General features: G+C 40.4%; 1 protein-coding gene across 1 annotated transcript; it reads right to left on the minus strand.

Moving 5' to 3' along the window:
* Positions 1–187: 187 nt before the first annotated feature.
* On the minus strand, positions 188–961 carry LOC110934787. The gene has a single exon (XM_022177586.2). It carries the CDS (start codon positions 844–846, stop codon positions 391–393), a length of 456 nt encoding a protein of 151 aa, XP_022033278.2. The 5' UTR covers positions 847–961; the 3' UTR covers positions 188–390.
* Between the last annotated feature and the right edge of the window lie 23,870 nt (positions 962–24,831).

Below are 24,831 nucleotides of genomic sequence, written 5' to 3' on the forward strand. Positions count from 1 at the left end.
CGGTTAATTATTAACCACAAGGGCATAATTTTTCTCATCGGTAGATTAATTATTTTATGTATCGTATTTGCATGTTTGTAACCATGATCCTGTTCGGTTCACTTTTGGTGTCGATTTTTATATTTATTCCGTTGCGTGTTTTTATTAATTATATATTTTTAGTTAATAAAAATATGTCAAACCCGTATTGATAAAAATAAAATAAAATTGACATCATTGAATCCCAACAGTTTAATACCATGTTTATATGCCAGATCTTCTCAAAAAGCTTTTCAAGTTGTAAACAAAATGATTGTAGCAATTTGTAAAAGGAAAACCAACTACTAATGTGAAACAAAGAACCAGGTGACAATGTAGACAGAAGTAACCAGTGCACAGTTGTCGAATTTTCTACGGATTGAGTCTGTTTTGTAATGCATCATCCTCTTCTGCCAAAACCATTCTGCTTAAAGGGCTTGGACCTAGCTTTCTCCTTCTTTTAGCATTTCTCTTCCTCATAACTTCCATCTCATTTCGCCTTCTTTCTTTCATCATCGCATCCTCTTCGACTAGAAATCTCCTCATCAAAACATCATCTGTTAACGACTTCCCTCTAAATATCCTCCTTCCGTCTGTGCTCGTTCTTGCAGTTGCGCAGTCTTGTATGCAGTTTGGAAATGGTTTGGATCGCGGGTATGTGTTGCTTCTTCTAGGTGGCATGCCAGCATGGAAAACAACATCGGTGTATGAAGATATAGGGGCACACAGGCAAACGCGGGTAAATGAGATGGCAACCTTTAATGAAGTTGACTTTCTAAGCTTTTGTCTTTCGGGTGTGGTAGAGGAAAGATTTTTGTTTAAGATCATCGGGTATGGCAATGGAATCTCAGGAGATTTCGGAGAGGTGATTTTCCGTGGGGTTTTGACCTCCAATGCTCTTTGATACCAAGGCTTCCTGTTGCAACATACCAATGAGTTTGTTGTTTGAGTTTTTGATGATACTAGTAGAGCAGGAGGTTATTTAGAACGAACCGATCAATCTGGGTTGTATTTTATTTAATCTTCCAGCAGGTTAGAAAGTTGTCCCAAAGTTCATTTTTAATGCATACAACATTCTACATCAATCAATTTTATTGCATTGTAATAATATTATGCTTGTAATAATAGAAGCATTTATGATCGATCACCAATGCACCCAAAATTCTAATACCGTCCAAGTTTTTAAACTAGAAAAGATAATTAATCTTTAATTTATTAAAATCATGTAACCAGCTTAAACATCCAAGAGATACGCATTAGATAATATTTTATATTTACGCGGAAAGAAAGCGAGATACATTCTAGCAAACGTTTGATAAACACCTGATCGATTTGGGATAGAAGACACGCAAAAGTGTATACCAAGTGAAATATGATAATGTTGAATTTCAAAACTAATACATCAACCTTCCTTTTATAGGAGGAAAACACAATCAATCGGTCTACAAGTTATTGTCAAATCTTGAGATTAAGGAAATAAAAAAACGAAACCAAGAGGTAAACATAATATAACTAATCAACCATTAGTTGGGTTATATGTATGTCCATAGAACATGCTGCAGAAACATTCCTATGGAATGGAACTTTTTGTGTGACGGAGAAGAGACATACCTGGATGTTGAAGAAGAGTTGTTCTTGGGATCCTGCATGAACAGATGAGCAATGGGAGATGATCTACGAAGGGAGTTCATATATATTACAAGTGCTCTGATCTGATGAAGAAGCTTTTTGGTTGCAAAATTAATGGTTTTCAAATAGAAAGAAAGACTTCAATTCAAAATTAAAGGAGAAAGTTGGGTTTCTTGCTTTTTAGGGGAGGGAGGGTGGTTCACTAGTGATAGAATTTATCACTCACAAGCACCAATCAAGTTCCGCCATGTCATCGACCATTTTTCCATCACTCACAACCTTTTTTAGTGGGGGTGGTCATCACTCATCACCATACCCAACAATTTCCCCCCAACCAACAAATACCCTCACAAAACAAAACATTAACGCGTGATGGAGATAACGAAAACCGGATTGCGCTAATGTATCACGCGTTTTAGTTTGTACCGGCGGTCGGAATAACGCGTGGAAAACTGGATTGCGTTATGGAATAACGCACGAGCCCGAGTCCCCTTAGTGAAATAACCCCCTTCTTAAAATAAGCTGTAGCTGCTTCTTTTTCCTTGCATCCAGTAATCTATATGTTGATTGTTATGGCCCCAAAAATCACTTTTAAATTATACACCATGTAATGTAATATTCTATAATGATGTTCTTGCCTGTCACTTTAATTAACATAACATAATGGTGAATCAAATTGTAGATCATGCATGCAATAACAACAAGATTTAATCATGTCACTTTTTCTCTCTTTTTTCTAATTATACTTTTTAGTACGCAAGGATTAAAACTTAAAAATATAAGATTGATATTTTTTTTGAAGGAGCACAATGATTATATTATCTCATGAGGTTATCACACTCAAGTACTAATTATAATAAGTGTAATCGTCTAAAAAACCTTATGAACTTTTATTAACTTTCTGAGACCATGTGTAGTGGTGAACTAACATAATGCCCCCACCATGGGGCATTATCCGACACGTGGCAGTCCAGTCAACGTTGGGACATTATAGCAAAAGTGGCGTAGTGGGAATAACGCCCCTTCCAATCATTAAAAAAAAAAAAAAAACCAAACTAAATTCTCATTGGCTAGTAAAAACCAAGTCAACCCATCACAAACCAAAAGTGGCGTTTTTATAAACACGCCTAAGCAATTTTTTTTGAAAAATAATGCCCCATAACGCCTAGTGTAGTGTTGGGGGCGTTTTTTTTCAACTTTTTTCAAAAATCACGCCCCACTACGGGTGGCTGATTAGCATGATTATATCTCTTACTAATAAAATTAACAATAGGGTTAATGCACTAATTTTTGACATTATAGTAACCTATTATTAAATGAAGATATTAAACCTTTTTACGCATAGAAAGAATACTTTTTTTTTTCTCTTGAGTAGGTTACGGGTTTCATGTTGTTGACAAGCCACATGATCACAATTGTCACCGCGATTGTATATGTGGCATGCTACGTCATCATGATTGTCTATGTGGTGGTATGTGACAACCCTCAATTTATATGTATTCCGTACAATTTATTAGTGTTAATTAAAGTGCTTGATGACTGTGCTGAATCATTTAACTGCTCTCTGATTACTGTGATATACTTACATGTGTTTGTTAACGTACTTGGCTTGTGCAGAAAACTTGACTAAATGGTCCTGAATATTTTCCTATGTGTTAGGAATTAATTGTGGTCCTGATATATGAAACAATCTTTATAACTAGATTATGATCTATTATTTTAATTGATTTAGCTTGTGAAAGTTGCCAAGATATATGAAACGATCTAATATTATATTGGATATCTTACTTAAAGATCTAAACAAAATATGGAGGTGTAAGAATATAAGTATGGTGCATATCCTTGCAAATCATTTCATATCTTACAAAAATCAGCCAAATCTAATATTATATTGGATATCTTGCTTAAAGATCTAAATAAAATATGGAGGTGTAAGAATATAAGTATGGTGCATATCCTTGCAAATCATTTCATATCTTACAAAAATCAGCCAAATCTAATATTATATTGGATATATTGCTTAAAGATCTAAACAAAATATGGAGGTGTAAGAATATGAGTATGGTGCATATCCTTGCAAATCATTTCATATTAATTGTGTTACAAAAATATATGTATAAGACGCCTTATGGAACAATTTAACAACTTAACGAAACAGTATCCGACCGAACAACCGGACATTACTCGGGACACCAAATTTTTGCCAAACACATTGTTTAATTATTTCTTGGCTTGTCATGATCCCCGTCTACCATAACACCCACTAGAATATCTACTAACTAACATATCTAACTATATACTTGGAATTTAACTATTAGTTACAAACTTACCATGAAATTTTACACTTAACCCCCCCCCCCTAGCCAATCGGTCACCATCACCACCATATCTCTACACCATACTTCCTAGATTATATCTTATATTTTATTTAGATTTTACTTGTTGTAGTGAACAAGATATTAGAATGTAAGACTATATGTATGGACCATATCTTTGAAAGATCATTTATGTCTTCATTCATATCTCACACCTTACTTCACACCCCATCTCCCTCACCTCTCCTCTCCCTCTCTCGGTTCAACATAACCGCCCATCACCACCACCATTTCACAACCATCTCTTCCATTTTCAAGTTTCATTTAGGTGCTTGAAGGTGAATCAAAGATGCTTGAGCTTGTAGAACTTCAAGAAGAGCTTTGCTTCTTGCTTCTTCATCATCATCTCTTCTCATCATCTTTTCACTAGATTCTACCCTAGCTATAAGCTAGTAGTAAGCTCTCGTTTAACCCTTGATTATCTTACTTTTATGGCTAATATTTGTAGAATGATGTTTATTTCACAAGAACACTAAAAAGGGTTTAACCAAGAAGATGAAACATGATGTACTTGTGTTAGTATGAAGTTGTTTTGATATGTACTGAGTATTTGATGATTTACTTGTTGATATTGATGTGGGATATTGTTACGATCACTAAATATAATTAACGGGATCAACCGAACACAAACTAGTAAGCTAGAGACCAAAAACAGCAATCTGTCCATACTTTACAGCCAACTTCAGTTGGCTGTAAACAGGTCATAAACTCAACGAAAAACCGATATTTTGAATCTAAAATATTTCATTATGAAATACGGTTCTAATGGCACCGGAATCGTAATTTTTGGACTTCGTTTACTATTTTTAAAGAACCGATTCGTAACAGCAGCTTAGGCTGAGTTTTTACAGCAATAAATGAGCATTGTATTTTCTGTTGTAACTTGTATTCTGTGTAGAATCGGACCATGAAATTTGTACAGTAGATGACAACCGATGCATGTGTAATTACCCCACTGGAATTTCGTAAATCGGACACTCGATGAATTTTTAATAAATTGTTCCGTGGACTGTGGTCAGAAATACATAAATCTGAGTTCAGTCCGGAAGATGAACTTTTATAAAATATTGGTAGTGAACCGGACCCCGGTATTTTTACACAATTAAATTTTGAACGTTTAAGACATTCTGTAAAAATTTGGGAATTTTTGGAATAATTTAACTATTTTATTTAAATGTCCGAAAACAGCCGGTTTTGAATATAAATGCTGAATTGAGATAAGTTGTGACTTGCGTGTCTAAATGTCGGGTATGCTATCCGTGAATGATCTAACATGTTATATATGTTATGTGCATTATCGTATGTTTGATTTTGAGTGGGGAATGGATGGGAAACTTAGAGGGCATAAACCGTTAAAGTGATGCATGTTATGTGATAGATACGTGTAGGAACTTTGTGTTCTATTTGAAAGCCACTAAATGACTAACTGGTAAATCATACTAGGACGTGATTGACCGACCTTGACTGTTAGCTATATTGAGAATCTAACCGAGCAAACCGAGGTGAGTTCACACTCTTTCTAAGGCATGGGATTCCCAGGGGTTTGGGAATGGGATTGATTAACTATTTGTACTATCATTACTATTAAACTACTTTTTACTGTCCTCGGATTGAAGGGTACGTACGTAAAACCTACGTACACGATCATAAGACCATCAACTCTATCACTTTAAGTCCCTCATTTATCGACTTAATCGCCGAGGCCTATGGCGAGCGGGTCATTAGTTAATAGCGCTATTAGGTTTAACAAACCTCACACCGTGCCAGTCGGACGGGCGTGTACTAATGGACTATGGGCAAAGGGTCAATGCTGATAGACATTGACTTAGGACACCTCTTATATTTTCGTAGCAGTCGATACGCGTGGTCTAGTAACACATGGGAAACCCCACTAATCTTCGTAAACATGTCAGAAAGACCGCGATGCAAACTCATACGATACATGGTTTTCAAAACGAACAGATAATTTACGAAACAAATGCTATAACTAAACAACCAACTGTGAATTCACTCAACTTTGTTGTTGACTCGTTGTTACATGCCTTATAGGTCGTTAAATGCTTGGAGCTTGCATATGGAGGTGGTCGTTGTGGGATGCGGGCTGATATGTCCCGTATTTAATAAATAAACTTTATGAACTTATTAAACCTACGTTTTGGACTTTAAACTTATGAACTATGGACTATGTTTTGAACTTACGTTTTATGCTTCCGCTGTTTAACTAAAATCGGTTTACTTCCTTTTGGTCACCAATCGTATTGTGTTTGGTTTTAATTACTTAATTATGTTGTTCGATATGATTGGTGGCTCGATCCTGGTCATGTCACGCCTCCAAGCGGTGGTACTCCGCATGGTGGATTTTGGGGGTGTGACAGATTGGTATCAGAGCCATTGGTTAGAGTGAACTTGGTTTTAAAAAGGGAAAAGCTTTTCGATAAAACCAGACTATAACCTGTACAGTGCTCAACGATCCACAACGACGCTTCGCTCCACGTGCAAGACTCGACACCATAAGTGGTATGATATATGCTATATTGTCCGTTAGATAGTTCTCACTGTGCATTAGTTAACGTGATAATTGCTATTTGAACCTTGTGTGCTTACTCTCTCCTGTCGTCCCACACTTACGCACTTTCGTGACACTTCCTCACTTACGTTGCTTCATTATGAAGATCATGAGCGGACGCGGAGGACGTATCAACCTCACTCAAGCCCAGTTGACGGCTTTGATCAACGAACGAGTTGCTGAGGCACTCGCAGCTGTTCCTGCAGGAGGTATAACCTGCTACTTCAAACCATCTTAGGACGTTTAGATCCTACCTTCACGAACCGAATCTTGTGCTTAAACTTGTCCTTTATCTTCGCGCCACAGGACAACATGCCCAACCTCCCGTTCCTTCGATCCGTAACCGATATAACAAAACGCTAACAACCACACCACGATTTCTATCGATCACAAGATTACCCCCCCTCATTACCTTGTTGGGTAGCTAATTGATATCTTATTTTAATCTACACCCTCGTATACCCAACTTAGCAAGCGGATGCCTCCTAATGATGGAATAGTCTTCGGGACATTCGAGGACGGCGATACGGATTACTCAACCTATATACGATCTAAAGACTACATACTGGTGGCCTGGTATGAAAGCCAGCATAGCGACTTACGTCAGTAAATGCTTGACTTGTGCTAGAGTCAAGGTCGAATACCAGAAACCATCAGGCCCACTTCAACAACCAGAGATCCCGAAATGGAAATGGGAGCAAATATCCATGGATTTCGTTACTGGCCTGCCCAGATCTCAACGCGGAAATGATACCATTTGGGTGATCGTGGATCGACTGACCAAGTCTGCACATTTTCTGCCTATCAAAGAAACGGATAAGTTTTCTACTCTAGCAGACATCTACGTAAAAGAAGTGGTATCAAGGCACAGAGTGCCAACCTCCATCATTTCTGATCGTGACGCGCGTTTCACCTCTGAACTGTGGCAAGCTATGCATAAGTCTTTTGGCTCACGATTAGATATGAGCACCGCTTATCATCCACAGACGGATGGGCAATCAGAACGCACCATCCAAACCCTTGAAGACATGCTCAGGGCATGTGTAATCGATTTTGGTAACGGCTGGGAAAAGCATCTCCCGTTAGTGGAATTTTCATACAACAACAATTACCACACCAGCATCCAGGCCGCTCCGTTTGAGGCATTGTATGGACGAAGGTGCCAATCACCTCTTTGTTGGGCAGAAGTTGGTGACAGTTAAATCACTGGTCCAGAACTTGTAGTAGATACAACCGAGAAGATTGCTCAGATACGACAGCGAATGGCGGCAGCTCGTGACCGTCAGAAAAGCTATGCCGATAAGCGAAGAAAACCACTCGAGTTCTAGGTTGGGGATCGAGTGCTGCTCAAAGTCTCACCTTGGAAAGGTGTAGTCCGATTTGGCAAATGGGGCAAGCTCAACCCGCGTTATGTCGGACCGTTCGAGATCATTGAGAGAATTGGCAAAGTCGCTTACAGGCTGAACCTACCCGAAGAACTCAGTGGAGTTCACAACGTATTCCATGTGTCGAATCCGAAGAAGTGTCTGTCAGATGAGACCCTCATAGTTCCTCTCAAAGAGCTCACAATCGACGACAAGCTGCGATTCGTTGAGGAACAGTAGAGATTACGGATCAAGACGTTAAGATTCTCAAGCACACCAGAATACCTCTCGTCCGAGTTCGTTGGAATTCCCGTCATGGCCCAGAGTATACCTGGGAACATGAAGACCAAATGAAACTCAAGTATCCCCAGCTAATTAAGAAAAATGCAACCACTACTGAGGCTGAAGCTACCGCAGAATTTCGGGACGAAATTCCAAATCAACGGGGGGATGATGTGACACCCCAGGAAAATCAGGAAAACAACGCAACTTAACTAGCTTCCTCAGTAACCACATGCTAAATTTCGGGACGAAATTTTCTTAACAAGGGGAGAATGTGACAACCCTCAATTTACATGTATTCCGTACAATTTATTAGTGTTAATTAAAGTGCTTGATGACTGTGCTGAATCATTTAACTGCTCTCTGATTACTGTGATATACTTACATGTGTTTGTTAACGTACTTGGCTTGTGCAGAAAACTTGACTAAATGGTCCTGAATATTTTCCTATGTGTTAGGAATTAATTGTGGTCCTGATATATGAAACAATCTTTATAACTAGATTATGATCTATTATTTTAATTGATTTAGCTTGTGAAAGTTGCCAAGATATATGAAACGATCTAATATTATATTGGATATCTTGCTTAAAGATCTAAACAAAATATGGAGGTGTAAGAATATAAGTATGGTGCATATCCTTGCAAATCATTTCATATCTTACAAAAATCAGCCAAATCTAATATTATATTGGATATCTTGCTTAAAGATCTAAACAAAATATGGAGGTGTAAGAATATAAGTATGGTGCATATCCTTGCAAATCATTTCATATCTTACAAAAATCAGCCAAATCTAATATTATATTGGATATATTGCTTAAAGATCTAAACAAAATATGGAGGTGTAAGAATATGAGTATGGTGCATATCCTTGCAAATCATTTCATATTAATTGTGTTACAAAAATATATGTATAAGACGCCTTATGGAACAATTTAACAACTTAACGAAACAGTATCCGACCGAACAACCGGACATTACTCGGGACACCAAATTTTTGCCAAACACATTGTTTAATTATTTCTTGGCTTGTCATGATCCCCGTCTACCATAACACCCACTAGAATATCTACTAACTAACATATCTAACTATATACTTGGAATTTAACTCTTAGTTACAAACTTACCATGAAATTTTACACTTAACCCCCCCCCCCTAGCCAATCGGTCACCATCACCACCATATCTCTACACCATACTTCCTAGATTATATGTATGGACCATATCTTTGAAAGATCATTTATGTCTTCATTCATATCTCACACCTTACTTCACACCCCATCTCCCTCACCTCTCCTCTCCCTCTCTCGGTTCAACATAACCGCCCATCACCACCACCATTTCACAACCATCTCTTCCATTTTCAAGTTTCATTTAGGTGCTTGAAGGTGAATCAAAGATGCTTGAGCTTGTAGAACTTCAAGAAGAGCTTTGCTTCTTGCTTCTTCATCATCTCTTCTCATCATCTTTTCACTAGATTCTACCCTAGCTATAAGCTAGTAGTAAGCTCTCGTTTAACCCTTGATTATCTTACTTTTATGGCTAATATTTGTAGAATGATGTTTATTTCACAAGAACACTAAAAAGGGTTTAACCAAGAAGATGAAACATGATGTACTTGTGTTAGTATGAAGTTGTTTTGATATGTACTGAGTATTTGCTGATTTACTTGTTGATATTGATGTGGGATATTGTTACGATCACTAAATATAATTAACGGGATCAACTGAACACAAACTAGTAAGCTAGAGACCAAAAACAGCAATCTGTCCATACTTTACAGCCAACTTCAGTTGGCTGTAAACAGGTCATAAACTCAACGAAAAACCGATATTTTGAATCTAAAATATTTCATTATGAAATACGGTTCTAATGGCACCGGAATCGTAATTTTTGGACTTCGTTTACTATTTTTAAAGAACCGATTCGTAACAGCAGCTTAGGCTGAGTTTTTACAGCAATAAATGAGCATTGTATTTTCTGTTGTAACTTGTATTCTGTGTAGAATCGGACCATGAAATTTGTACAGTAGATGACAACCGATGCATGTGTAATTACCCCACTGGAATTTCGTAAATCGGACACTCGATGAATTTTTAATAAATTGTTCCGTGGACTGTGGTCAGAAATACATAAATCTGAGTTCAGTCCGGAAGATGAACTTTTATAAAATATTGGTAGTGAACCGGACCCCGGTATTTTTACACAATTAAATTTTGAACGTTTAAGACATTCTGTAAAAATTTGGGAATTTTTGGAATAATTTAACTATTTTATTTAAATGTCCGAAAACAGCCGGTTTTGAATATAAATGCTGAATTGAGATAAGTTGTGACTTGCGTGTCTAAATGTTGGGTATGCTATCCGTGAATGATCTAACATGTTATATATGTTATGTGCATTATCGTATGTTTGATTTTGAGTGGGGAATGGATGGGAAACTTATAGGGCATAAACCGTTAAAGTGATGCATGTTATGTGATAGATACGTGTAGGAACTTTGTGTTCTATTTGAAAGCCACTAAATGACTAACTGGTAAATCATACTAGGACGTGATTGACCGACCTTGACTGTTAGCTATATTGAGAATCTAACCGAGCAAACCGAGGTGAGTTCACACTCTTTCTAAGGCATGGGATTCCCAGGGGTTTGGGAATGGGATTGATTAACTATTTGTACTATCATTACTATTAAACTACTTTTTACTGTCCTCGGATTGAAGGGCACGTACGTAAAACCTACGTACACGATCATAAGACCATCAACTCTATCACTTTAAGTCCCTCATTTATCGACTTAATCGCCGAGGCCTATGGCGAGCGGGTCATTAGTTAATAGCGCTATTAGGTTTAACAAACCTCACACCGTGCCAGTCGGACGGGCGTGTACTAATGGACTATGGGCAAAGGGTCAATGCTGATAGACATTGACTTAGGACACCTCTTATATTTTCGTAGCAGTCGATACGCGTGGTCTAGTAACACATGGGAAACCCCACTAATCTTCGCAAACATGTCAGAAAGACCGCGATGCAAACTCATACGATACATGGTTTTCAAAACGAACAGATAATTTACGAAACAAATGCTATAACTAAACAACCAACTGTGAATTCACTCAACTTTGTTGTTGACTCGTTGTTACATGCCTTACAGGTCGTTAAATGCTTGGAGCTTGCATATGGAGGTGGTCGTTGTGGGATGCGGGCTGATATGTCCCGTATTTAATAAATAAACTTTATGAACTTATTAAACCTACGTTTTGGACTTTAAACTTATGAACTATGGACTATGTTTTGAACTTACGTTTTATGCTTCCGCTGTTTAACTAAAATCGGTTTACTTCCTTTTGGTCACCAATCGTATTGTGTTTGGTTTTAATTACTTAATTATGTTGTCCGATATGATTGGTGGCTCGATCCTGGTCATGTCACGCCTCTAAGCGGTGGTACTCCGCATGGTGGATTTTGGGGGTGTGACATGGTACACATAGCATGTTGTATCATCATAGTTGTATATGTGAAGTTACACATGGCAAGCCATGTCACTATGGTTGTCTATTTGGCTGTACATGAACCTGCAAACAAAAATTTGTGCTTAAAAGTATTTAATATCTTTTATTAATAATAAAAGAAATATATATCTTGTGTTATCAATTTATTGTTTTTTTATATTCAATTGCTTCTTAATTACCAGGGCAAATTACATAAAATAGCAGCTGTCGACGAGCAATAAACTGTGCCGTCATCCCCTTCTGAATAGAAAACCCTAATCTACTAAAAACAAAGCCTCGCCCCTGAAGGGTCGAAAAGTTGTTGTGGACCACACGCTGAACTCTAGCCACGGACCGAACGGCCTCCGGCACCAAGGAGCCGAACATGTCAAACGCCAGGGGGACAAAGACATGCTGATTATAAATGAAAATAATGTATCCATGATTTGTGTTTCTAGGGTGTTTTGGAGCCATTGTGGCGTTTTTAAATGTCTCGTCCATGTACGAAGATTGGACGAATTATGTGTGACAAGGAGGAGAGTCGTCATTGACTGCGTTTTAAAATTGTGAGATGGGCTTTTTCAATAGACCAATGGTGACTTAGCTGACGTTTTTAGCCTTGCGAATGAAAATCGTCTAATCGCTTTTGTGTGATTTGGCTGACGTTTTTGCTCTCACGAAAGTCCCTTTTTAGGGTTACTTTTTATTATTAACGAGTTTTTACGAGATGTTTTACGAGTTAGTTTACTAAAACAAATGTTTTTGGGGTTAAGAATCATGGCTACGAGATTTTATAAACTATAACCAACTTGATTTGAGTTGGTTAATTATGTTGCAATACACTTTTCAAAACGAGGTTTGTATTTTTGACTCTTGTAGTCTAATAAAGTACTGCAACATATAAACGAGCCATGAATCCAATACTCTCATAAAACCTATGTGCTCGCCAGCATTTCTTTGCTGACTTTGTTTTACATATGTTTCAGGTGGTGTTGATTGATGTTGATTGCTAGGATGTATGCTCACATAGGATCTGGACGAGGCCTTAGTGACATAATAACAATGATAGTTGATGTGTAACTTGTTTGTTTTGGTTTTAAGACAATGATAATGTAAATATTCTAATAAAACGAAACTTTTTGTATCCATGGTTGTGAAACAATAATTCTGTTACAACATTCCCCGACGTTTCCGCCGCGGTTTTCGTTGTTTCAACGCGGTCGGGGTGTGACAGAAGAGTTGGTATCAGAGCCAATGGTTATAGGGAATTAGGTTATTAGTAATGCTTTGACCTAGACTATAACTTTGTAGGACCCTAACGCAAGGAAATTTGCGTTTAGATTTTAAAACAAAACTGACCCCTATCCTTAGGTGATGACCACAATGAGAACACAAATTTCGAATCCGCTTTAAAAACTAATCATCTCTTCGTGGATGATTTGTTACTAGGTTTTGAACCCTTTAAGTTTTCAAAATCTTGTCAAAGTTTGGGTCTAAATAGTGTGAACACGTGCAACCTGGAAGGGTGAGTGCCTGTACCCTGAGTTTTCTGTCCAAGGCTAGAGTGTTCGTACCAATCCACATAATCGGACCAGTCACTCTTACCTGGGAACTCTTGGGGTGAGTGTTCACTTATAGGCGAGCATGTCTTCGCGATACGTTATTTTGACCCATTTACTTTGATTAGTCAATGCGTGTCGTTTGTTTGTTCGAAGTAACGAACAAATGATCGCCTTCCTTGTGTTTTGTCGATGTTTTCAATACCTCTTTTGTTTTTCCTAATTGTTGACCTCACACCGATGCAACTTGGGAGTTTCGATATTATCGTGGGGATGGATTGGTTAACCAAGCATCATGCTGAGGTGGTTTGTTTCGATAAGATTGTTCGTATTCCTCTTTCATCTGGCGGTGTTCTGGAAGTTCGTGGCGAGAAACCATCTGTTGGTTTGAAACTCATGTCGTGTATGGAATCCCAAAGGTATTTACGAAAAGGATATGTTGCTTTTCTGGCACATGTCACCAAGGAGAAAAGCAAGAGCAAGAGTATTTAGGATATTCCGATTGTTCGGGATTATCCAGAGGTGTTTTCTGATGAACTGCTTGGTTTGCCTCCAGTTCGTCAAGTCGAGTTTCATATTGACCTTGTACCCAATGCCAACCCGATTGCGAAAGCAGCTTATCGTCTTGCACCGTCTGAGATGCAAGAATTATCGAAACAGCTTTAAGAGTGATCTGATAAAGGATTCATCCGTCCGAGCTTTTCGCCTTGGGGTGCTCCTCTCCTCTTTGTGAAGAAGAAAGATGGATCTTTTCAAATGTGTATCGATTATCGTGAGCTTAATAAACTTATCATCAAGAATCAATATCCCCTACCTCGAATCGATGATCTCTTTGATCAACTGCAAGGTGCTACCTATTTTTCCAAGATCGATCTGCGTTCTGGGTATCATCAACTTCGTGTTCTCGAAGAAGATATTCCCAAAACTGCTTTCCACACGAGATATGGGCATTACGAGTTCATTGTCATGCCTTTTGGTTTGACGAATACTCCAGCTATCTTCATGGACTTAATGAATAGGGTCTGTAAACCTTATTTAGACAAGTTCATCATTGTGTTCATCGACGATATTCTTTTTTATTCGAAGTCTCGAGCCGATCACGAGCAACACCTTCGTTTGACTTTGGAACTCCTGAAGAAGGAACAACTTTTTGCTAAATTCTCCAAGTGTGAATTTTGGCTTAAAGAAGTTCAGTTTTTTGGGTCATATAGTCAACGAGCAGGGTATTCATGTGGATCCATCCAAAATAGCTGCTATTAAGGATTGGGACACACCGACGACACCTATAGAGATTCGATCTTTTCTTGGTCTTGCTGGATATTATCGACTGTTTATTTCGAACTTCTTGAAGATTGCGGTTCCACTCACTGCTTTGACTCAGAAGAATAAGCCTTATGAGTGGGGACCCAAGCAAGAAGAAGCGGTTCAAACGCTGAAATGGAAGCCAGGTGAAGCTCCTGTTCTATCTTTGCCTGAGGGAAACGATGATTTCGTTGTCTATTGTGACGCATCAAATCTAGGCCTTGGTTGTGTTCTTATGCAATAAGGCAAAGTTATTGCGTATGCGTCAAGACAATTGAAAGTTCACGAGAAGAATTACACCACTCATGATCTCAAATTGGGTGCTGTGGCTTTCGCTCTTAAAATCTGGAGACACTATCTTTATGGCACGAAGTGTGTGGTTTTCACGGACCATAAAAGTCTCCAGCATATTCTCAATCAGAAGGAGCTGAACATGAGGCAATGACATTGGGTTGAGCTCTTAAACGATTATGATAGCGAGATTCGCTACCATCCTGGTAAGGCGAATGTCGTAGCTGATGCGCTTAGTCGAAAGGAACGAGTCAAGCTTCATTCTGTTCGCACTCTACCTGATCTTCAAACTCATGTCCTTCAAGCTCAACAATTTTGTGTTTCACAAAATTTGATAGGTAAAGAATTACCATGTCAACTTGAGCTTAAACTCGAAGCGAAAGGCGATGGGTTACTCTATTTCAAGGATTGTTTGTGGATTCCGAAACAAGACGATCTTCGCACTTTGGTAATGGACGAATCTCACAAGTCTCGATATTCTATCCATCCTGGTGCTGATAAAATGTACAAGGATCTTCGTACCCAGTATTGGTGGCCTGGTATGAAGAAGGATATTGCCTTGTATGTATCAAAATGCCTAACTTGTCTCAAAGTCAAGGCTGAACATCAACGACCTTCTGGTTTGCTTGTACAACCAGAGATACCGGTTTAGAAGTGGGAGAACATTGCGATGGATCTCATCACTAAATTACCGCGTACATCAAAAGGTCACGATGCGATTTGGGTTGTTATCGATCGTTTAACGAAGTCAGCTCATTTTATTCCGATTTGCGAGGATCTATCTGCTGATAAACTTGCAAAGATTTATGTTGATGAGATAGTATCTCGACATGGTGTTCCTTTGGATATCATTTCTGATCGTGATGCTCGATTTTCATCTCATTTCTGGAAGACCATGCAAGCTGCTATGGGAACCCAACTAAATCTAAGCACTGCTTATCATCCCTAAACAGATGGACAATCTGAGAGGACGATTCAAACTTTGGAGGATATGCTTAGAGCATGCGTGATAGACTTTGGTGGTTATTGGGATTCTCATCTTCCATTGACCGAGTTCTCTTACAACAATAGTTATCATGCTAGTATCAATATGGCACCATTCGAAGCTCTCTACGGTCAAAAATGTCGTTCGCCTGTCTGTTGGAATGAGATCGGTGAAGCTCAGCTCACTGGACTTGAGCTCATTCTGGAAACAACAGACAAAATCAAGAAAATTCGCGATAATCTTGTGACAGCTAGAAGCCGTCAAAAGAGTTATGCGGATATGCGACGCAAGCCCTTGGAATTTCAAGTCGGAGACCGTGTCCTACTCAAGGTGTCACCTTGGAAGGGAGTGGTGAGGTTTGGAAAGAAAGGAAAACTTGCACCTCGATATGTTGAACCATTTAAGATTGTTGAAAAAATTGGAAAGGTTGCCTATCGACTAGAACTACCTCCAGAGCATGGAAATATTCATCCGACTTTTCACGTGTCCAATTTGCAAAAGTGTTTAGCTGATGCTGATCTTCACATTCCTCTCGACCAGATTCAAGTTGATGAAACGTTGCACTTTGTGGAGAAACCCATGGAGATAATGGACCGTGCAGTCAAATAGTTGAAGAATAAACGAATTCAAAGTTCGCTAGGAGTCTAAACGTGGCCCAGAGTTTACTTGGGAACGTGAGGACCAGTTGAAAGCGAAATATCCGCATTTGTTTTCACAAGTTTCCTCTAGTTAAAATTTCGGGACGAAATTTCCTAAAGTAGGGGAGACTGTGACAACTGTGTTCTGTAATCGATGTATAATGTAAAACAATGTTAATTATCAATAAAAAAATGTGCTTTGGTGTTATTATATGTGTTTTGGTGTTATTATGTGTGTATTTGTGTTTAATGATTTTACAATTTGATTCGATTCCGATTTCAAGCTTTAAATCGCTTTCTAGAAGGTTATACGCAAACTGGTGCGTAAATGCAGTTAGTATAACACGAAAAACACTCCGGAATAGTGACATAGGCTTAACATACCTTAAATAACCTCCACATAACTTAGAAATAAGTTTTTGAAGGTTTGGTGTGTCAAAATCAAGTTTGTTCGATCGTAGGGACTAATTGTGTCAAACTGTGAAACTATACCGATTTGTATAGTAACGAACATTCCGTAACTTGATCATAAGTTAAACATACCCTAAATATCCTTTACATAGCTTAGAAATAGGCTTTGAGGGGTTCGGTATGCTGAAACAAACTTTATTGATCAATAGGGACTTAAAGCGTCAAAAAGTGCATAAGTTTGCATTTTCGCGCATATCTTACGTTCTGAATATATCCGGACATCCAAAAAATTTATGTAATCATTAAAATATTTTATTTTAGTGATTGGCATGATAAAATTCCATTCGTCGCTTAATTTGGATCGTTTTTGCGTTCGTTACGACTTCCGTCGTAATTAACCGAATAACGTAACCATACGACCAAACGATCCGACATCCGAGATGTTTTTGAGCATATTTTAAGTTTCCTATACTTTAACATCATTTTAGAGGTTTGAAATGAGGTTAACGGGGCTTAAAAGTGTCAAATATGCATCAAAATGTAAGATTCTCAAGTGCAGGGACTAAAATGCAAATCTGCCAAACTTTACCAGGCGGGCCGCGTAAGATCTTGTGCAGATCTACGCGAGCCGCGACAGACTTACAAATCAGAACATTGAATCTGGTCCAAATTTGAAGTTTTGATGGGTTTTAATGGCTGGTTTTGGATGGTATGGGCTCAAATTTGATGGTTTTTAACATCCCCGTGGTTTTGAAAACCATGAGCCCAAGTGGAGGGCCAAGATCGAAGCACGGAAAGTGAGAAAAGACCCTAACGGTTTAACGAATCCTAGAAATACCCAAGCTCTCATTTGGTTTCTGCACACCTTGCCATACCCCAACCGATGGCGGAAACATCGGGGCGCGGCACTGAGCGAAACAGATTGTCCAGAAGTTTCCATAACAACTATATATTTACCAAATATTTAAAGTAACATGTCCCATACCATGTCATAAATGATAATAAAATTATTACAGAAAGATCTAGTCAAATTGTTCTGTTCCGACAACTCAGATTCTTATTACAGACAACTATTTATTGGTTTCTAGACCTTCCCTAGCCTCGATTTCATCACCGTGCAATTAAGCATCCTAGCAACTTAAGCACCTATCACATACGTTAAAGTAAAAGTCAATACACATAGTGTAAAGGCGAGCATACAAGTTTGATAATAGCATATAGAGTTCGAAAGCGTTACGCATAACCAGCACGTACACAGAGTGAAATGAGGCATGTTAGTTATCGACATGAACCTATCGATACCAATGACTGCTGGTTGACTGCCCAAGGCAGTTCGCGATACATACTCACCACTGTGAGCCATGAAGGTATTGTCCTTACAACCCCCGAGTGAATGGGTGCTGAGTCCAAACTAATAGTACTATCGTTGCTATGGCAGGTAGACAGCAATCCATGTGTAAACATAACAAACAAGCATTCATTAAGTCACGTATACATGTGATAGCGGTTAGCGTTTAAAGTATTGCGTAGTGTGTTCGATGTGATTTTGTATAAGTAACGTATGTAACACCCAAAAGTGCATAAAGCAAAAAGGGATCGAGTATACTCACAGCGATTGATGGATTGAAGGGAGCGCTAGAGAGTAGGGTTAGCCTGAACAGTTTGATAGCATAACGATAAGTGACGCGCAAAACGATACAAAGTACAAGTGAGTCGGACAATAGTTCGATCGGATGGTAATCCGATCGGACAGCCAGTCGTGCGAGTGGTAGTCCGTTCGGACGGTCGTCCGGTCGGATGGCCGTTCGAGTGGATTGTTTCTTCCTTTGAGAAGGATGTGTTGTTTATGATGGCTTAACTTTTGAAGTTTTTGTTGTAGCATTTAGAAAACATAGAAGTATCACTACCTTTCAAGTCAGTCGATTGGACGGTAGTTCGATTGTACGACAACCCGATTGGTTGGACACTTCAGCAAGAACAAGTTCACAGCAGGTTGTCACTCGTTCGGACGGTTGTTCGTTCGGGTGGCATCCTTTGTGCGTTAAACATGTTGAAAATTGTTTAAGTGTGGAAGTTCAAATGTCTCATGATTCGAATGGCAGTTCGATCGGATGGTAGTCCGATCGGACAACAATTCGTTCAACACTCAGACTTCAAGTGTTGGCAAAAATGGTTAAATGTGGGACCCAAGGTGCAACTCCTTCGGATTGGCCAGTCGTTCGGATTGGCTGTCCGTTCGGACAGCAGTCCGATCTGACGGCACCCCGTCCTGGTCGTCATGTCTGTCTTACACTTGGTTGTTTTGATTCTTTGTCGTTTTATCGAGACGTTTTGATAACGTGTTAAGTAACAGAAACCTTGGTACCCCTGATCGGACAGGAATCACCCAAATCCGATCAGTTAACCTTTCTAGATGGTGTTCCATGTTTAACCCGAAATCGGTAGTCTCTTGGATAGAATCCAGATCTTGAACCAACACAACCACAAGAATGAGTAGTAAGTCAGCACAAGCTCCGATTCTATCAGTTTTAAGTGCATTGAGTGTAAAAGAGTTGAAAGAAAATTTGAAAAACCATCTTTCAATCCCTTTTCTTGTGAATATGTTTAGATCTATGAAAGATCTTTGTTTGTTTATGTGGAAATCAGTTAGATATAAGTTGTTCTTGGTGGATTGAGACCAAAACATGAAGTTCTTCAAGAACACATGATGACGTCATCCTAGAACACCTTGAATCTTGATGATTTCACGGTTAAAAGTTAAGATTCAAAAGATAGAAAGGTGTAGGAGCGCGTGTAGATTAAGGAAGCACAAGATTTAGGACGAGATCTTACCGGAATTGTGAGAAATCGGAGAAAAAGCAAGGTGAAAGCGCTGGTCGGACGCCAGTTGCCAAAAGTAGAAAGTATGAAAGTGACAAGGGGTATTTATAGGGTTACCCAAAGAGGAAAAAGCTGGTCGTTCGGTTAGGCAGCCCGATCGAACAGCCCGTCCGATCGAACGGCTGGTCGATCGGCTGGTCGCTTGATCGATCAGTCGCTTGATTCGAGTGTTCGATGCAACGAGTTTTGCCGTTTCAATTTTGATTGCGAGCGTTTCGATGCGATGGAGTTTTCTAGTCAAATTACTTTTAATCCCAACTACTCATATCTTGCACTATCTCTTCTCCACCAATTATCATACCGTTTCGATTGCGATTGAGTTCGATTGCGTTTCGATTGATTACCACACATAACATAAATAAACATGCACAAGTAACACATAAGGCACACACACGTATAACAATCACCAAAATGCATAATTCGAGTTGCGAGTGCGATTGCGATAGCGATAATGCGATTAAACAAGCGATAAATAGCGATTACCATGTGATCATTAATAAATACTCCACATAATACAACTAAGGCGAAAATAAAATAGGCTAATCTATGAGTCAAAGAAGTCAAAACAGGAATTAAGCAAGGAGAGACACATCGCAATTAGCAATCTTTTCTTCTTTTGACTTCAATCTTGACTTTGACTTTGACTTCGAAACATGGTGTGTTATAGCCTCCCCTAGTTGAGGGAATTTCGTCCCGAAATTAGGCCGAAGCCGTAAGCAACTGCGGGTACTTCGCCCTCATGTCGCTTTCGAGTTCCCAAGTGAACTTTGCGCCTCGTTTGCCTTCCTATCGGACTTTTACAATAGGAATGCGCGAGCGCCTAAGCTGCTTGGTTTGGCGATCCATGATTTCGTCAGGCTTCTCCACGAAGTGTAGTGTTTCATTTACTTGGAGGTCATCGAGAGGTACAATTAAATTATGCTCAGCCAGGCACTTGCGCAGGTTCGAAATATGGAAAGTCGGGTGGACATTACTAAGTTCCTCTGGTAGTTCGAGTCTGTAGGCGACTTTTCCGATCCTTTCCAGAATCTTAAAAGGTCCAACATATCGAGGCACTAGTTTCCCTTTCTTGCCGAATCTGACCACACCCTTCCAAGGTGATACCTTTAGGAGCACGTAGTCGCCAACATCAAATTCAAGGGGCTTGCGTCGTCTATCGGCATAACTTTATGTCGACTTCGAGCTTTCAACAAGTTGTCTCGAATTTGGAGGACTTTGTCAGTCGTTTCTTGCAATAGCTCAGGACCGGTTAATTGCGAGTGACCGATCTCGTGCCACACGATAGGCGATCGACATCTTCTTCCGTATAAGGCCTCGAATGGTGCCATTTGAATGCTGGAATGATAACGAGAATTCGACTAACGGCAGGTAAGTGTCCCAATTACCACCAAAATCTATGACACATGAACGGATCATGTCTTCAAGAGTACAGATCGTTCTTTCAGTCTGACCATCGGTTTGAGGGTGGAACGCGATACTTAGGTTAAGCGTTGTACCGAGAGCCGCTTGAAACGTTTCCCACAGTCGCGAGGTAAACCGAGCATCACGGTCAAAGATGATGTCACGAGGCGTCCCATGATTACAAATGATCTCATTGGTGTACATTCGGGCTAATCATTCTACCTTGTACTCTTCCCGTATTGGCAAAAAGTGAGCAGATTTGGTTAAACGGTCAACAACAACCCAGATGCTGTTGTGACCTGATGACGTGTGCGGAAGCTTTGTTATGAAGTCCATAGCTATACTCTCCCACTTCCACATAGGGATTGGGGGTTGTTCGAGTAAGCAAGAGGGTCTTTGGTGTTCAGACTTGACCCTTGCACAAGTCAGGCACTTCCCAACGTAGAGAGCGATATCCCTTTTCATGCCCGGCCACCAGTACTAGTAGCGAAGGTCCTGGTACATTTTATCGGCACCGGGATGAATCGAATACCGAGATTTGTGGGCTTCGTCCATCAAAATCTGTCGCAAATTGGTCCGTTTAGGGATCCAAATTCGGTCCAGATAATGGAATATCCCATTTGACTTATTCACAAGCTGGGCTCCATCGTGATAGATTCGCTCCTTCTTCAGAGTGCGCTCATTAAAACAGGCATGCTGGGCTTCGCGGATGAGGGTTTCGAGATCGTGTTGGGCTTGGACATTACGAATGCTGAGCAAATAACTCCGTCTACTGAGAGCGTCGGCAACGACATTTTCCTTGCCTGGGTGATAACGAATCTCACAATCGTAATCGTTGAGAAGTTCTACCCATCGGCGTTGACGTATATTAAGTTCTTTCTGATCGAAGATATGTTGTAGGCTCCTATGACCAGTGAAGATTGTACACTTGGTACCATACAGGTAGTGTCGCCAAATCTTTTACGCAAAACAATCGCGCCTAGCTCGAGATCATGGGTTGTATAGTTCTTCTCATGGATTTTGAGCTGACGAGATGCGTAAGCTATAACCTTGTCCCGCTGCATAAGAACACAACCAAGACCAAAGTTAGAAGCATCACAATAGACAATGAAGTCATTGTTTCTGTCGCGCAATGTGAGAACAGGAGCATTGCAAAGCATGTGTTTGAGGGTTTGGAAGGCAAATTCTTGTTTGGTTCCCTAAACAAAGGATCTGTCCTTGTGCGTGAGAGCGGTAAGCGGCACATCGATCTTTGAGAATCCCTTCGATAAATCGTCGATAATAGCCCGCTAATCCGAGAAGAGAACGAACTTCAGACGGGTTCTTTGGCGTAATCCAACTGTTAACTGCTTCAATCTTCGCGGGATCGACATGAATACCTTGACTATTGACAATGTGACCCAGAAACTGAACCTCCTCTAGCCAGAATTCACACTTGGATAACTTGGCATAGAGTTGATTCCCCTGGAGTAGCTCGAGAACCAAACATAGATGTTGCGCGTGTTCAGCCTTCGATTTGGAATAGATCAAGACATCGTCGATGAACACGATGACGAAACGGTCGAGATAAGGTTTACACACTCGATTCATCAGATCCATGAAAACCGCGGGTGCGTTGGTTAAACCAAAAGGCATAACAACGAATTCATAATGGCCATAACGAGTGCGAAACACGGTTTTGGGTATATCCTCCTCTTGAATGCGTAACTGGTGATAGCCTGAGCGTAGATCGATCTTTGAGAAACACGTAGCACCTTGTAGCTGATCAAACAGATCATCAATGCGAGGCAGGGGATAGCGGTTCTTGATGGTTAGCTTATTCAATTCCCAATAGTCGATGCACATCCTGAACGACCCATCCTTCTTTTTAACAAAGAGGACTGGCGCGCCCCAAGGAGAGGTGCTCGGGCGAATAAAGCCTTTCTCAAGTAATTCCTGAAGCTGACTCGAGAGTTCGCGCATTTCGGACGCTGCGAGTCGGTAAGGAGCTTTGGAAACAGGGTTGGCTCCAGGAATGAGGTCGATACGAAAGTCGATATCACGACTTTGCGGAAGTCCAGGAAGATCATCAGGGAACACCTGAGGAAATTCACGGACAACAGGAACGTCTTTGACTTCTGTCTTTCCTTTCTTTTCCTTCTCCGCTACTACAATGTTAGCCAAGAAAGCTCTGTATTCCTTGCGGAGATACTTGATAGCTTGGTCACATGACATGAGTTTGAGACCTTTCGAAGCAGTTTCACCATAGACACACAATAAATCACCATTCGCGAGCGAGAATCGAATCATCTTATCGAAGCATACAACTTCAGCATGGTTTTCGCGAAGAACGTCCATGCTTACTATGACGTTAAAACTTCCGAGTTGCATCGGAATAAGGTCGATTGGGAAGATGTGATTGTTGAGCTCAAGAGTACAATCACGAAGAACAGAATTAACGACGACAGTTCTTCCGGTGGCGACTTCTACATCGAACGTCGAGGGGAGATGGGAGCGCTTACGACTAAGGAGCTTCTCGAATTCAAATGACACAAAGCAGTTATTGGCTCAAGTATCAAACAAACATGAAGCATAAATACCATTCACAAGGAACGTACCATTGACCACGTTGTTGTCAGCCTGGGCTTGGCGCACATGATGTTTAAAGTTCTGGCGCGTGCGGCTTGTTGCTGTTGCGGTTGTTGCTGCTGGTGATGCTGCTACTGTTGGGGCTCTTGTTTCACAACCCTATTCGGGCACATGTTCGCAAAGTGGTTGGGATCACCACATGCGAAGCAGACTCGGGCGTTGACCGCGAGTGCCTGAGCCGCTTGTTGGCCTTGTGGGGCTGGGAACAGAGCTTGATGAGCAGTGGCTTGAGTTGGTGCTTGACGAGGACCAGTACGGCAGTTAACAGTGAAGTGGCCGTACATGTTGCAGTGAGCGCAGAAACGGCAGGCGAGGCCCACCGGGTGATGATAAGTGCATGTTGGGTAAGCAGGGTGGGGGCCTGTGTATGCACGCTTTGCGGCGGTGCATAAGTAACTGGTCCTGGATGGTGGTGAGACTGTTGCTGAGCCAGTATGGCTTGAAGTGGAGCAGCAGTGGTGGTGGCAGCACAGTTCTTGTTGCTGGAGCTGTTGTTGTTGTTCTTCTTCCTACGACATGAGGACTTTGACGATTGAGCGACGACGGTTTCAGAGGTTGGTACGGCGGTGACTTGGTGCAAGCTCTACGAAGTTTTATCCCAAAGCCAGCTTTTACCCGCTTGTCGTTGATTTCTGCAGCAAGCAAGTAAGTTTCTTCGATCGTTGCTGTCTTTGCGGCATGCACAAAATCCGCAACACAGTCGGGTAGAGCTCGGATGTACTTCTTCATTGCCATGTCGGGCGTTTTCACTTGATCGAGGCAGATGATGCTGAGCTGCTTAAAGCGAGCATTCAGGGCAGCGTTGTCACCTTCCTTCTGCTTAATGTTCCAGAATTCGTCCTCCAGCTTTTGGCGTTCATGGGGAGGGCAGAATTCGTCCATCATGATGGCTTTCAACTCTTCCCACGTCAGCTCATAGGCTGCATCATTTCCGCGTTTGTTTCGTTCGGTCGTCCACCAGTCTAATGCGCGGGACTGGAAGACGCTGGTAGCGTTTAGAGTGCGGA

This window comes from Helianthus annuus, chromosome 6, assembly GCF_002127325.2.
Source record: "Helianthus annuus cultivar XRQ/B chromosome 6, HanXRQr2.0-SUNRISE, whole genome shotgun sequence".
In the NCBI taxonomy this organism is placed as follows: Eukaryota; Viridiplantae; Streptophyta; class Magnoliopsida; order Asterales; family Asteraceae; genus Helianthus; species Helianthus annuus.